The sequence below is a fragment of the Anolis carolinensis genome, chromosome 5, assembly GCF_035594765.1.
Source record: "Anolis carolinensis isolate JA03-04 chromosome 5, rAnoCar3.1.pri, whole genome shotgun sequence".
Classification (NCBI taxonomy): Eukaryota; Metazoa; Chordata; class Lepidosauria; order Squamata; family Dactyloidae; genus Anolis; species Anolis carolinensis.
In genome coordinates, this window is record NC_085845.1 from 160,656,891 (window position 1) to 160,674,217 (window position 17,327).

Here is a 17,327-nt window from a genome sequence, read left to right on the forward strand (position 1 = left end):
ATCATTCTATCATTTTTGGGTTGTATTCAAGCACTGCTTTAGCAACTTTATTAATTATGAAGGCTACTCCATTTCTTCGGTGTTCCTCTTGTCCTCAGTAGTAGATCTGGTGGTCATCTGTTGTGAAGTGGCCCATTCCAGTCTATTTCAGTTCACTGACTCCCAGAATGTCTATTTTTAATCTTGACATCTCACTGATAACCATGTCTAGTTTGCCCTGGCTCATAGATCTGACATTCCAGATTGCTATAGTGTGTTGATCTTTAGAACATCAGATTTGTCGTTCATCTCCAGCACCGTCGGCCATTAGCCTTCCTTTCAGCTTTGAGCTAACTGCGTCATCACATCTGAGGCTAGTTGGACTAGTCCTCTGTTCCTCCCCAGTAGCATTTTGACCATCTTCCAACCTGGGAGTCCTATCTTCTGATAAAAATCAGCACATGGAACCTATGCAAATAGGTGTCCTCTTTTTCATTGCTATATAAATGAACATTGAAATAGCAATACTGCTCTTTGTGAGGCTCAATGCAGCCCACCATCCTGAGAAGTTATCCAGCCCACAGTCAAGAAATTTTGTCATAACAATGATAAGTGAAGAAAGTGGCCATGTAATGGTTAAGCAGCCAGAACGGAGCTTCTCTTTCATTGTTTTTTTTTTTAATTTTTATTAATAAAGAGAGAACCGCTTTGTATTCTAGAGCTGCTTCTGTGCCATTAACACACAGGTGGCATCCAAAAAAGAAGATGCACAACTTGATAATGTGAGCCCTTTCACACTACACAATTTAACACTAGAATTCATCTTTAGCTGCCTTAGTTCTAGCTATGCAATGGTTTCTGTTATGCTTATCCTGGAATCTGAAGTTTAGGGAAGGGTATTTTGAGTGATCAGCCTGAAAGCTCTAGTGTCTCCTAAAAACTGCAGTACTTAGGATTCCATAGAATGCAGTCATGTTTGCTAAAGGGGGGTCATAACTATTTAACTCTGTAGTGTGACAGGGCTGATATCAGTTTGCCAGCACTAACATCACCTCTTCCTTGGAAATGTCACAACGATAATATGTATATTGGGTTCCATTAGGCAAAGAAAATCTATAAAGGACTAGGAACATTTCTGCATTCCTATCAGTTTTCACCTATGTATTTTATACAGAAATGTTGTGGCTACTATTAAAAGTATAGATGATTTCACATTATACTTCATACTTTGAGAACAATAACAGCACTAAGGAAATGCATAGTTCATGTTAGAAAAACTAACACTGGTACATTTTGCTCTACGTTCTTATGGTTTCTTTTGTTTTTAAAAACGTTTGGTAGCAAATAAAATGAATTGACCCAATTTTCCTTTGAGCTTCATGTGAAAATGTCCAATGTATCATTTGTGAAGTTACACCACCATCTGGTGGATATTGTAGGAATAATTATTTAGAAAAGGAAATCTGTTTGTGCATCAGGAAGAGGAGGGTACTCAGACTGCACATAACAAAGTATCAATTTTATTCAGCAGTGTAATCTACATATGGGGAAAACAGAAACCAATTGGGTGCATTAGTTACTAGAAGCATTAATTGAAGTCACAATGTCCAAGACCTGACTCATGTTCTTATGATATGGCAACCCAGGCAATAGATTAGAAACATTTTTCTTGACCAGCAATATCAACGTGTGCTCTCGATGCTATGAAATCATGGGAGTTATAGTTCTACATGTTCTTTCCCCACCAAAGGAGTGCTGATGCCTCACCAGACTACAACTCCCAGGATTTCAAAAAATTGAGCCATGGCAGTTAAAGTGATATCAAATTGCATTAATCCTACATTCATGCTTAGAGAGGTTAAGATAGGTGGATAAGACAAGTGAAGATATTTAGGTCATTAAAACATTCATTCATCCTATGACTGCTGCTCTTCCTAAGACAAATGTACTCTTTAAATAATATCTGCTGTTGCATTTCCGATATAATTATACTAAAATTTATAGCAGCTATGGTCTAAGTGTTTATGGGCATTGAATGTTTGCCCTATGTGTGTTATAATGTGATCCGCCCTGAGTCCCCTTCGGGGTGAGAAGGGCGGAATATAAATACTGTAAATAAATAAATAAATAAATAAGTGAAACAAATACTGAACTTTTTCTGAAACATGGTCATTTAATTCATTCCAGGTATACGTTCGCTCTGTGAAATAATGTTTTTACTGAGTGTCATGTTTAAATTGATTGTTCTTTCTAATTTGGAATTTTTATTATAATGAATATATTATCGTCATTTTATACTTTTGATATTAAGTGAAGTAGTTGTGACATGTTTGCCGTTTTTATGTATGTTAACCGCCCTGAGTCTCTCTGGGGAGAGAGGGCAGTCTAGAAATATAGTGGTTTTATTATTATTATTATTATTATTATTATTATTATTATTATTATTATTATTATTATTATTAAAAATAAATCCAATGCATTTCCATGTTAATTATTTTTACCATGCTGACAGAAAAAGAAAAAAAAGGAATTGCCCATTTCAAAAATGATATGGATTATATACTGTATGTAGATTACATTATGCTTGAGAACACACATGAAATAATATTGAATATGATCATTACATGTTCATGCTTATCTTTATGAATTCTGTCTTTGAGACCTTAAAGTGTAAAGAGAAGACATATGTGATATGTGAATACAGGGAGCTGAGGGCCTTTGAGTTTTATGGTGAATATTAATTGAACATTGTATCTGCAACTCAAAAGTCTGCATCATTTCTGAAGCCAGCAAAAATTCTAGCAGCCACTAGGTGTTACCCCTGTTCCAAATAGCACATGGTAATATCAAAATGCCAACCATTAAATTTGGATTATTTGTCCTTTTGCTAGCATGTTATTTATTCTCTAAGCCTTTTGGCTTCCAAAACAATGAAGGTGATGCTTGATAACCTATCAGACACTGATAGCAGGAAATGTGTTTCAATGAAATTCCCCTACAGCAAATGACTCCACATAAAAATAGTGTTTGATCTCTTTTGGGCCTGTTTCCATAATCTCTGGCATTCTATTTTCTTTTTAGGCTTCATGGGTTTGCATTCCTATACACTTGAGGCCCTGCAGCCACTATGGGGTGATTGATGAAGGCTGATTCTTCATGCCAGATGCTGGAGTGATGTGATAGCAAGTGCTACTTGTTCTTTTCACCCAGGGGATAAGCCATCATGATGGATGTTCTTTCCAATGAGGCAATGCACATTCATTAGATAGGAACGAAATAATACAAAATGGCTTCATTTGCACAATGGAATTTTTTCAACTATGCATTAAATTAATTAGAAAATAATTGTTTCTGAACTGAAAGGTCAGTTCCTTTGGCTTTTTTTGTTTAAGCAAAAAAAACCTGTTCAAAAATAGCTAGTAAGGGAAGATGCATCTCTATGGACTGTAGGGACAATGGCATTTGTCATAGGGAAAAAAGATGTCCTAAGCCTGTCATTTTCTACTTGCATCTTTTCTGTCTCACAATGCAACCCAAAATAGGATGGAAAGAATATTTGAATTGTGCATTCCCGACTCAAAAAAAACAGGGAGAATAATAGAATGTTGTGAAGTTTTCTTCTGGTGTTCAAACATCCTAAAGTGTCCACAGAGAAAAATACACAAGTTATTTTCTTTACATATAACTTCCTCTAATTTTCTTTATCATCTTACTGAATTTTCAGTAGAATTTTTGTGAGAAATTATGGCCAGCAATACATTTTGAAAATGTTTGATTTGTTTATATTCTGTAGTGTCCATTTTAGTTGTAGCAAACACTTCTAACTCAGATAGCCAACATTCATAACCAAACTGGCTCTTAGTGCATCATTTCCTGTGGTTTAAACCTTTACCATTTATTCCTTTTGGACACTGAATAGTATTTTTTTGAACAAAGAATTGTGTTTCATCAACATAAATGGAGGTATGCACAAAGTGATACCTAAAAATCTTGAAATCCTGGTGTTCTGAAAGGGAGAAGCCCTAGTATAGCTGCCCTGAGTCCCATTGGGGAGAAAAGGTGGGGTATAAATAAAGCTGCTGCTGCTGCTGCTGCTGCTGCTGCTGCTGCTGCTGCTGCTGCTGCTGCTGCTTCTTCTTCTTCTTCTTCTTCTTCTTCTTCTTCTTCTTCTTCTTCCTCCTCCTCCTCCTCCTCCTCCTCCTCCTCCTCCTCTTCTTCTTCCTCTTCTTCTTCTTCTTCTTCTTCTTCTTCTTCTTCTTCTTCACAATGTATTTTTCAAAAAACGGTATCCCTCTTCAGAGATAAATATTTCCAACTGGGAGAAAGAGATTACGCTTTAATTATTTTCCTTCTAAAAAGTAATTTGGAAAAAAAACGTGGTTCTGTGACATTTGCCTAGTTTTTCTTTTCTAATTTCATAAAGGTTTTCAGTCCAAGAGAAACTTCTTTACTGAAAAACAAACAGAACACAGGAATGTTTACAGAAGCAGAAGCAGTGATCTGAAATAACCGCACCTTGGCTCTTGGCTCTACTTTTTCATGGGAAAAAAAATCCTCTCTTTGAAAATGAACTGAACTTCTGAAGAGAGCCATTTTAAAGGGTCTATTCAGAGAACGAAGAAAAATCACTTCCTGTGCTTGACTTGCCAATGTAAAATTACCAGTAGGGACACTTCTGCATGGCTGAAACTAACCAGGGTACATTTTTAGGTCTGAGTTAAAATACTATTGCAGCCAACTCCAAATGCTGACAGACCAGAAAAAATGGTCCTCATTTTAAAATATAAGCTGTATCTAATGTTGGCCCCGTTTTTATGTATTTCCAGATAATCAGATGTGAATTTGAATTCTTTGGTCAAGACCCAACTGGGTTGTTCTATTTGTAGAACAACTTGTCCTTCTTTCTTTTCACTCTCCTGTTTACCCTTAAAATCTATCCTGGAGGGATTGGAAACCCTTTGAAGCAGGGGCTTTCTTCCTCCCCCCCTTCTCTCTCTCCTTTTTGTTGACAGGTAGGGTTGAAGCAGAGGGAAAGGAGAGGGAGAAGATCTGTTCTATAGGTAGTAATCCACAAGCAAAGGGTTGAATTTAAGTCCATATGAAAATTGTTTCAAAAATGGAGGATATTTTCTGTAGCCACTTCACTGAACAAAGCGTGATTCAAACCAAAAGAGATGATGAAATTGCATGGAACATGAAACCTCATAGTGCTTTGGGTAGTGACCTTAAGTATGAGCAAACTGTTGCCTGAATCTAATGATGAGGTTGCACCTAACTGCTTGTGCAATATATCTCCCTCCCCCTTTATCCTTGAAGCTTCCTGTGCACTTTCACATCTTCAGGGGTATTTTTGCTTCCCCAGGGCATGTTTTGAGGATGCATGAGATCATCCATGGGGAATGTGATTTCTCTTATTTTCTGCGGATGGAAGTAATTATGTGGAAAAAAATGTCATAGTTGTCAATATTATGGTTGACACAGACTACTTCAGATTTCCCAACCTTCCATGAGTGCTTCTACTTCCACCAAGAATCCGTAAGATGTGACAGATAATGCAAAGAAAAAGATTTTTGCATACTTCGGATAACTTGGAACTATAACAGTAACTATGGCAATTGCTTTTCAAAGGAACTATTATATTGTGTAAATAATGCACTATCAACCAATCTTGTTTTGGGGGAAGCACCCTATAGAACATGATGCACTGGGAATAGGAGGCACATAATTATGCTTTTAGGCATGGGTTGGAAGGTAATGGGCACTAATGTACCAGCAATCATAGGATATGAAGCAGATTCACCTGCTAAAACAGTGGCAAGAGCAAGTTTAACCTTTTCCTATTTACAAGAAATCAGTAGTTTGGGCTGGATGGTGGAGTTATGATTCTGGGAACTTGGTCTTTCTTTCTTCCTCCCCATAATACTTACCCAAGTAGAGATATGGGGATGCTTAAATTATCAGAATGCACAACACAGAAATAATAGTAATGGTTGTGGGCAATCAGCTATCAATTGGATCTCATTTTCACAGAGAAACAAAACTGTTTTTCTTGGAAACAGAAAAAATGATGGGGAGAGGAAATCCTTATCTTGTCAATATGAAATTTCCATGCTGTCCCACTTCCTCTCCGGCTTCTTGCATGAGGAGTTGGGTGTACACCTGACTCTGCTGGGCTCCACTTCTCAGCACTTCTGGCACACTTTTGGCACAGAGCCCCACCAGAAGTAGCCCTGCATCATTTGAGCATTTTAGCTCATGCCGCTATCGCCGAGAAGTGGAGAAAAACATCAACGTGATGAGGTCCTATGTAACATCAAGATTGGGTTGAAGTTTATGCCACACTAAATAATATTTCTAAAAATTAAAAGTGTTTCTTCCTCCCTCAAAAAGAAGAGCTTCACAATCTTTTCAATTGCTTTTTTAATAGAATAGGTTTTTAGTCTTGTTACTTTAACACACACACACCAGGATTAATTCTGTTCCAGTGGTAAATTTTCTTATTTGCCCAGAGAGATCTCTCATATTCATTTTTATATCTCCAAGGTAAAAATTTATGTTCATTTTGGAAAGTTATTATGAAGAACTAACCAAACAAGATTATCAATCATCAATTTACAAGAAGCTGAGAACTTGGTATACAATAAAGAGGATATCCCTTATATTTTGGTTATTACATAATATTTGGAAAAATAATATATTTCATTCCTATTGGTATCAGGAAAGCGTCTTGAGTCATTTTCTACCAGTTGATTAACTTGTTTAGTCTACTACTCTATTTTAACACAGGATAAAGTGGATGTTCAGATCAATTCTGAATCCATATAAGGAGTCCACACTTTTTCAATGCCTCTGCCAACACTTTTTAAATGTAGAGAGCAAAGACCTGAAAAGGAGGATCTCTGTTTCACATGTAGACAATCCACAATTTTAGATCACATGAATTCATCAATAAATTGTACATGAATCTTGTTAATTGGACATAGTACAACTTGCAATATTGGGCACTCTTTTTCTGACATAGGTGTATTTAAACATATGCACATCTTCACATCAGTTTCCCCTTATATGCCACATATACTTTAAATATTTCATGTTTTCCCTTTAGGTTCTTTGACACTAATGCATAACAGCAAAAAGGAAAAAAGGAAAAGTATGGTATATAATATAATATAAAGTAAGTTATGTTATAGTTTTATACTTCTATAGTGATATAGTCACTTATATATTATGATTGTAGTATCAGCTTATATATTCCAACTGTACAGATAAATACATATAATTCAAAATTGTCTCAAATCTGATTTAAACCTGATTCAATCATAATATATAAATGACTATATCACTATAGACGTATAGAACTATAACATAACTTACTTTATATTATATTATATATCATACTTTTCCTTTTTTCCTTTTTGCTGTATATAATAGACATCTGTGCATATAGCACTAATGCATAACAGCCAAGAACTGTCTCTGTGTTTATGTTTATGCATTATGTCTAGCCATAAAATTGACCAATGACCATAGAATTTTATTTTAAAAAGTAAACAGTTAATGTATATTTAGATATTGATTAGTTTAAACATAGTGGGCATTTTTCATTTAAAAATACAGTGGTGTTGGAAGCTGAGTGTCAGGAAAGTACTTTAAATATCTTCTTTTTCCAGGTTTTGGAGACATAGGTGGTTGTTAAGGAAGATGTGGGGCAGGGGGTGGGAATCAACAATGAATCAACTTTGGAGAAAGTTTAGTGAATTTTGCAGCACTACTCACCAGATCATTGATTTAGTGGAATATTGTACTTTAAATAGACTTTGCCAAACCACCTTTTAAAGTAAGCAGGATTTATGAGTCAAGAAAGCTATTGAGTTGCTACTTCTTGAAGCCACATGGATAACTTGCCCTTATGAAATAGTCTTGCTGGTACATACAGTACAATCTTTGACTTTTCTTCCCCTCTTGGCACATTTGGTCAGTACAGGCATCCTTTCAATTTAACTTTCTACAGACTTTATGCAAATGGCACTTATGTTTCTAATTACGAATAACCACCACATTCCGAAGAATCCCAGTAGAAGAATCTATTGTGCTTTCCTTAATGGGCTAAGTACTGGAAAATGAATAAAACTCCAAGGGAAACCTTTGAGAGGAGAAGAACAAACCAACCAGAAAAACAAATTTCTAGATCTGGCCATAAATCTTGAGATATGGACAGTTGCTTTGGTCTTGTATGTAGGGTCTATTCAGCTGTTACTTATCAAGCTCAACTCTGAACAGTACTCCCAGCATCACTTAGTGAAAAACCACAAGTCTGTACATACTGTTTTCTGGCCAGCGGTGATGAGGCTGCACATGTTATCCATGTGGTGTAAAGCAGTGGGGCTCTGTAAGTTACAGGGCAGGGATGGGCAAGGTATGTATGTTGGCCCCAGGGCCTTCCAGACACCAAAATATACTCCTTGTATTTAAAAGATACCCATTTATTCTGGCTGAACATAGCTGGGGACAGTGAGGCGGGGGGATGAACTAAAATGCCCCTATGCCCCCAGGATATTTTGAAGGGTTTTATAGCCCTCCAAGTTGTAGTTGTTGCAGTTCTTCATCTTCATCTGTTCCGTGTATGGATCACACCAAAGACAAGCAAAAGATTCATTGCAGTGGAGGCAGTGAATCCTCTCTTGGTTTTATGTGTGGTCCTTCCTCATAGTTCTCTTATTGTAACCAATGCATTCGTTGCTCCGGGATCACACACACATGTACACACAGAAGCTACAGTCTATAACATCATGGAACATAATGGCATAGAACATAAGGACAAATCAGATGCTTTACATGATATGATCAGATTCAATCCCTGGTAACTCTAAGTAGGTCCATGAAAGATGATTGTCTCAAATTCTGAAAGACTGCAACCAATGACTTCATCACACACAATTAAATAAGCATTTCTACACACTTCAGAAACTGCTGCTGATGGTGCCCTTAACACGATGCAATTTTCAAATGTGCAGCGAAGGTATCTTGCCACTTCTAAAGTGTGGGTTTTCCCCATGATTCCTGAGTTGATTGTTAAATGACCTCAATTCCCTATGTAGAGACTTGTAAAAACACCCAATTTAAAATATGATGGGAATCTCCCCTTGCCTGTTTTTAAATAAAACCATGTCATCATGGAGGGAGGAGTCAAGATGGGCAGAATCCATTCTTTTCTGCTGCCATTATCATTTTGGGACTGAAGAGGTATAGCAAACAACATTCAGGAGAAAATAACAAACATGCAAATCCCGTGCTTCATGTCCCTGTAACCTTTGCAAGCTTTCTGCTCCCTCTTCCTGTGTCAGATCATAAAAATCTCTTTGAACTCTTGCCTGAAAGTCCTGCTGTGCTACTTTTGTCAATCAAAAGGCCAGCAGAGAGAGATTTAAGAGAACTAAAGCTTCATTTTCTCTCTCTCTCCTGTAAGAACAAAAGAATAACCCCTCTATATATGTTGTTGTTTTTCGGGATGTAGGTTGAATTCCAGAGAAAGAGAGAAGTTAAAAAAACAGGGGAGGGATGGTGAAGGAAACAAGTCTTTACTGTGTGATGGCAAATCAAACAGATAAATCTTAAAGGAAGTGGGGAGCAGGATTAAGTGTGGTGGAGATAGGAAAATCTTCCATTTATTTTCAAAATGGACTATGCTGAAGCTTTATGGAAAACCTGCTCTCCCAAACACTTTACCTGTTCTGTGGGATGAAGTCCTAAATAAATATTAATCTAGACCCATGATTGTCAATGTTTGGTCTTCCAGATGTTCTGCACTTTTAGTTCCAACAGACCCAGTCAGAATGGTAAGTGGTATATGCTCCTTTAACCATTATACAGTCTTTAGTGGTTACAGAGTGTGATCTCCCACTTCTTGTATTGAAGAAAGTTGCAGTTGGTGTCTGGACAGGGAATTCCTTAGTTTTTTCTTCACCTTAGGCAGCAAAATGTCTTCAGTCAGTCCTAACAGAGACTCCAGTCAAGGTGACAGGAGTCTATAATCCTGGAAGTGAACACATATAGGCACCTTGTACATTATCAGAATATGAATAAGGCAGAGGATGTAATCTGCCACTACCTGGGGACACAAAGCTATGCATCTTTTTGTTGTATAAATAAACAGGGAATTTCACCATATCTCCGAATGAAGATTCTCTTTATCTCAGTCAAGGAAGTATGTGTCTCCTTCATAATGTTTAGGTAGAGCCTATGGACCTTGCCACACAGTTTCACTTGTTGAAATACTGGACAACTTCTATTTTTACTCTAATATAAACAATAAAACCCTAACCTTCAAATAATGAAGACAGTTTTCCATTCTGTCAGTTAAATCAATATTGGAATGGAAGTTATTTATGGTTGCTTCCTTGGAGATTTATCACTGCCACTGTCACAATTGACATCACTTGTCATGATAAAGACCACCTCCAGCAGTAGGCCCCAAAATGCCAATTTCACAGTTCATGCACAATGACAACTGCTTCTAGCTCAATAAAGTGAAATATCACTACAGTTAGGATGGGAAAATATCTTGGATGGACTTATATACAAAATATATTTCATAAACAGTTAAGAGAGATATTTATGATCTAATTTCAAAGGTGTTTTTCATTCATACTATTCCATCAACATATTATCTTCAACCAAAATTAGACTTTCATTTTGACACTATTGGACTTTCATTTGCACACAGATCTTCATCCAAAATCAGAGCTCCATTGCTTGCTTCAATAATGGCTATACTTTCATCGGTAAGGAAAATGCAGAGCTGTTTAATGTACCAGGAAGAAAGCAGGGCAATGAGTGGCATAATTAATTCTTTTTAAAAAAGAAAAAAGGAAAACATGAGCAATCAAATAAAAAGCAGACAAATAGATCAAGACAGAAACAGAAAGTTGGAACGTAACGGTAATAGAGCACAAAAAAGGGCTTATAATACAATCTGAAAAACTGAAATGATTTTAAGATGCAGACTTCTCCAAATTTATTTTTAGTGAGACTGCTAAGAAATCAGACCATATAAAGGAAAATTTGTGTGGCCTTAGGTTAATATTCCAAAAGTATTAAAAGTTAATCGTACAGCAGGCTAAAACTATATCAGACTATATTCTGAGATATTTGAATCACAGGAACACCATTTTTGATATCAGAAGACATATTCCATTCTGTTGATCTGCTTGTGTACAGTTTACCAGGGTAAGGGAATAAAGCAGTAAAATTTATAAATTATTTGGACTAGTTTTAGAACATATATGTCTTCTAATTCATTTTTCCAACTTCCGTATCTATAGCCGTGGTCCTCAACCTGTGGGTCCCCAGGTGTTTTGGACTACAACTCCCAGAAATCCCTGCCAGTTTACCAGCTGTTAGGATTTCAGCGAGTTGAAGGCCAAAACATCTGGGGACCCACAGATTGAGAAACACTGATCTCTAGGATAACACTCGTCACATGTAAATTAGTGAGTTATTCATCAAATGCATTATCAATCTATGCTATTATGGAAGAGTTTTCATGATGTATGTAACTACTTTGGGAGGGAGGGAAGCTATCATAGAATAACAAATTGTTATGAAAACAGAAAAACAGGAGGAGGATTTTTATAGAAGTGTGCTATAGAAGATAGTTGTGGAAGCAAGGATTTCCTGCCATGTCATTCACCAAGCAGAATGATTTCATTTCTCAGTGAGTTCAACCATAATTGTGGTTTAATCAGCCACAACAATAACAAAAAGCAAAAGAAAACCAATTGCTGGCAGAACCGAGAACTGTTTTCTAAATATATCCCAAAACAAAAGAAACACTAGCATGGATAGCTGAACAAATGAAGGGAAATACTTGGCACAGAAATATCACAAATATACTGTTGTCTGCTCTAAACTCTTTTCCTGATAAATAACTGGTGGTAAGTCAAGGGGCACAGATCAAGGAACACTTTCTTGTGAAAGTCCCACTAAAATAGGATGAATACGTCCAATGGCACAATGGCAGTATTACAAATCTCAGCATGGATCACCTATAATATATAATTCATATATGGCCTATATGAATGGAAATAAATGTAAGCAGGTAGGTCAGCTGAGATTATAGGTCTAAGCCATGATGTAATTGGTTCAAGTCTAGGCTCCCATTTATACTGTTCTTACTCCATTATTCCACTTTTATTGCTATGGCTCAACTTATGGGAGTGGCAGCCTAGTGAGGCATTTTCTTTGGCTGAGACTTCTAAATCACCTCTCTAACCTACCAATCTCAGGATCCCACCGTTAATCTATATCTATGATGTATATATGATGAATTCAGACCACACTTGGCATGGAGAACCCTCCTGACCAACAGAACATACTGAAGGGGTTTGATGGGACTGACTCAGCATGGTGGGAGTTGTAGTTCATTCTGTATCAAGAGAGCACTTAGAACTCCATTGATGATGATTCTGGACCAAACCTGGCACACAGAACCCCTAAGACCAAAAGAAAATAATGGAGGTTTTATTTTGGGGGGGGGGGAGGGGGGTTGTTGACCTTGGATTGTGGTAGTTATAGTTCACCCTATATTCAGAGAGCACTGTGAACCCAAAAGACAATGGATTTGGACCAAATGGGGCACACATTGCCTCTATGGCCAACTTTAAGTAGTAATGGGGTTTGGTGGCAATGACAGAGGATTATGGGAGTTACGGTTCTCCCTTCTGCAAAGTACACTCCCACCAACAGATGTGGACCAAACTTGGTATCCAGACCCCACATGACCAACAGATAATACTAGAAGGCGTTATCTGGGAGTTGTAGTTCACCCACATCCAGAACCCAAATATTGATGAATTTGGACCAAACTTGACACACATACCCAACTTGGATGTTGGTGGGGTTTGGGGTAAAATTACTTTGAATTTTTAGGAGTTGTAGTTCACTTGCATCACGAGAGCACGATGGATCCAGACCAAACATGGCACAGATATCCAACATGCTGAACGTTGAATACTAGTGGAGTTTGGAGGGTAAATTGACTTTGACTTTTTGGGGGTTGTAGTTCACCCACATGCAGAGAGTACTGTGAACCCAGCTGATGATGGATCTGGGCCAAACTTGACACACATAAACAACATGCCCAACTGGACAAAACTTGGCACATAGATAGTCCATGACCCACTTTAAATACTGGTGGGTTTTTTTTGGGGGGGACGGGACCTTGGACTATGGCATTAGCAGTACATACACCCACATCCAAATACTACTGTGAACCCCCAGATGATGGATCTTGGCCAAACTTGGCACACAGACTCCCCACACCATGTCTGCTTTAAATACTGGTGGGGTTTGGGGGAAATGGCATAGGATGATGGGACCTGCAGCCATCCATGTCCTTATGCATGTTTAATGAGACCATTTATAAAATCCAAAAACAAACAATGACATTTTTGTCATGTTTATTGTTATCAAATTACTTAACCGGTCCTTGCCGGGTACCTAAGCTAGTATATAATAAAAGTGCTATAACTGGAAATGAGCACCTGAGTCTTTGAGCAGAAAACCCTATTTGAAAGATCCAGAGTTTAGTAATAGTGCTATATTATATCTGAATGGGACTGCATGATTATGGAAAACGTGAAAGCTTATGACATCATTGAACTCTATTACAGAGAAAATATAATAATAAAATAATGAATGTATGAATGTAATAAATAAGAAAATAAAATGATGTTCAATTTGTAAGGATAATGCCACTTCACATACTCATTTGTTAACTGCATTCCTTTCATCGAGATGTGTGGACAACATTTTCCAGTGTTGTGGAAAAGACCCCTCTTTAATGGAATTTCAAAGATGAATTTCACATGAATAGATAACACCATCACTTTTAGTTCTTTGCTTCCCATTATTTTTCTGCTCTGATTTCCATATTAGTTTGCCACTTCTAAAAGAATCTGTACATGTATGCGTGTGTGTATTTTTCCTTATAACTTTTATGTTAGCAGTTTTCCTTAATATGAGTCTGTTTTGGTTTATTTTCTAGCATTTTAAACCTAGTTTCCCCCAATACACAGTTTATGTGTATTTTTTGTCTTCAGAGGAATGCATCACAGGATTCTGAAAAGTTTGAAAAGCAAAAAAATTTAACAATATTCCAGTTTGCGTATTGATGGGGGAAATTTTATGTGTTCCTACTAAAAGGTATACCAGAGGAAATTATTCTCTTCTCTATCATTACAGCCCCAAAGAGCTGAGAACTGTAGCCCTTAGAATTGGAATTTCACATACAAAACAGTTCCCACCATATACTATGACAGAAATTATTCATGTTTTTGCAGATCACCTCTAAGATCACTAATAATCTTCTACAACATACATCAAGGCAAATAAAAATACTGCTGTAATGCAAAACTGAAAGTCCCTTGGAGCTAACAGATATATGAGATTAGCTTAGTGCATCATTTCAGAGGAATAAACCTCTGTAAAAGATAATATGTTGGCTGAGAAATCAAGAACGTTAGATACACTTATTGAGGTTTACAGAACAATCATTACAGTTTTATAACATGTATTTTCAGCTGCAATGGGTATCAACACAGCTTTCTTACAGTGCTCACAGTAGAGAATACTGGCTGCATTAACAGGACTTCCAGATCAAAACTGCCTCCAAACAAAACAAGCCACCGACCACTGTACAAACACAAACCACCATCACATTTTTAATTTATATGTGATATGATGGAGTCAAATTCTTTTGACAATATACTGGCATGGGCCTATAAAAACTTTAAATTATGAAACAGCATTTGCTTTGTTTAGAGCATCTGTTCTTCCCAAAGGGGAAATGGTGAAAACAACAGAGAAGTGGATTTGGAACTTGAGAGATGGATGAGAACTGGTTTGCACTTCCTATAAAATTCAAACATTCCAGCAGACTCATCATTGTATATTGCCTGACTGAACAAGTAAAAACTAGATTGCTTTAGTTTGTTTTGTGATTCCCCAGACTGTCAATGTCAGTAGCAAAGGAGAAAACATCAGAAAATCCAGTCATTTTAGGGAATGGCACCATTTGGGATTCAAGCAACAGTGTTTATTTCCCTAATAAAGAAAGGCAAGCCTACTGCTGTAGATTTCCCTTATTGATTTGGTGGCTGTGAAGTCCATATGCTAATACTTCTAATGATCAACCATTCCTTTTGGCTTTTGGTAACTAGTATTCTCATACAGTTAATATCAAAAAGAACTTTGTGCTCCACATCTGTAATTTCCAAGTTGCCATTTTTAAACTCCCCTAGTCGCAAATAAGTAGTACATTGTCTGCCTTTTTTGCCCCCAACAATTTTTTCCCCAACTTCCAGGGCCCCATGATGAAGGATATCATTTTGTCGGTCTTCTGTCCCAGTGATAACTTTAATTCTATTTATTTTAATAGGCTTTTCAAAGACAATTACATAGAAATCCCCGGTTGAGGGTGCTTTTCCCCAAAAATATTCATCAACACTACTATATGCCTTGCTTGCCTCATAATTTTCAAAGACGTTCATGTTGGTATAAAGAATGGCAGGTGGGTTATCAGGAAGATCAAAGGAATCCTCTTCGAAGTCATCATCTTTTAATTTATTCTCAGCTCCTTTGTAAGATGAATAATAACCCATATGCTGGAAAAGAGATGGTTTGAAGCGTATCACATCCTTTTGAGCTAACAGCCCACGGAAATGTATAAGCAGCCAATCACAAGGCATTTCCTGGTAGAACATCAGCAAAAAATGAGCCAACCGGGGAAGATCATGTGAATGGTATAGCTTCCCAATGTAGCCCAGTTTGGAAAATTCTAATGTCACCCAGTAGGTTCCTTCCCTTGAAGTTATGACTTTCTTAACAACAGTCAAGAAGTTTTTGGCACATCGAACATCATCTTCTAACATCATGTAGTAATCAGAGAGGTTAGCACAGAAATTAAGCAAGAATGCATAGTCTACATTCTGCTTGGAACGAAATTTCACCCGGTCTTCAGGGTCATTATAATTTCTCTTAAGGCCATCCAGCACTGGGTAGTACTCCTCTGGAGTGTGGATCACCATCAATCTCCCAGCAATTACATGATGGGCAAATTTCTGTGAAATGTCTTGAACCATTCCATCACACCAAGCTGAGTCAAACTCAGCCAGGTGTACCACTACAGCAATTTCCTTCAGCTCTTCATAACTTGACTGCTCAAATATGGACTTGATTGTCTCCAGCAAATAATTCCCCTTTTTCCGTTTGACTGACGACAGTCCAATAGTTAGATATCCTAGAGAAATAAAGAGAAGTAGACAGTAACCATGTGAAATAAAAACAAATTACAATGAAATTAAAATAAATTATCTCTATGTTAAAAGACAGAACATAAAAATAAATACCCCCCCCCCCCTTTGGATGCAATTCTCACCAAAAATTTCACATCACAAATTGCTTTTGATTTTCTGTGTCCAATGGTGAAGAAAAACTGTTTTTCTTATTGTTCCCTTAAATATCAGATTCCTCCAGAATGCTTAGATCCCAACCTAATGCCTGCCATTCTTTCAATTAAAATATTTTTGCTAAGTAAGCAAGCTTTATATCTTTTATCTTCAGAAAGATATATTGGGAGCATATTGATGCTCTTTCATTAAACATCAGGTGCCAACTGCAAGTAGTGTGGTATGGAGTAAAAAACAAGTGGTATGTGTGTAAAGATGCTGGCAAGAAAATATATTTAAAATATTAACACTCTACAATTTGTAAGAGGAATGGAAATTCAGAATCAATGCACTCAGACTGCTTACAACTTAGTAATTAGTAAAAATGAACAAAGTGATAAGTTGCTCTATTTTTAAAATAAATTTCAGCAGAAGAGAAGGGAACGGAACAGAAGGGGATCAAGTGAAATGCCCGCATTTTGACATATTGTTCTCAGAAACTAAGTCTTACTTAGGGATGTAATTTCTTATGTTCTATTCATCTGCAGAAGTGAATAGCTTTCTTGCCTTCCCTTGCCACAGGAGAAAATAACAATATTGCATTGTTCACAAGAGCTATTCATGTTATGAAGATTTTAAAGAATGCTTTAAAAGAAAGGAAAGGAAAGGAAAGGAAAGGAAAGGAAAGGGGAGGGAATTTGTTTATTTGTTTTGCCCAAAACCCACATTTTTGCCAGAGATATTTTCTATTTAGGAAACATTGCTTTCTACAAAAACAAAACAAAGAACCCAAATAAACCCTCTAATTCATTTTCTGCAACAACAACAACAAAATAGCATGCATTTTTTATTGTTGCACAAACAAGTTGCCCTAGAAGACATTGCACAGTGGAATGACTTCTC

At 36.9% G+C, this 17,327-nt stretch overlaps 1 protein-coding gene across 31 annotated transcripts in view; it reads right to left on the reverse strand.

Annotated features, from left to right (window-relative positions):
* Positions 1–1,477: 1,477 nt before the first annotated feature.
* mgat4c (MGAT4 family member C) overlaps positions 1,478–17,327 on the reverse strand; it is a 432,147-nt gene continuing 416,297 nt past the window's right edge. For all 31 annotated transcript variants that reach the window (XM_062982765.1, XM_062982773.1, XM_062982767.1 and 28 more), the window contains one exon: positions 1,478–16,276. In XM_062982765.1, coding sequence (XP_062838835.1) covers positions 15,120–16,276 — 1,157 coding nt within the window. In that variant the 3' untranslated portion in view covers positions 1,478–15,119. The remainder of the gene's footprint in view (positions 16,277–17,327) is intronic.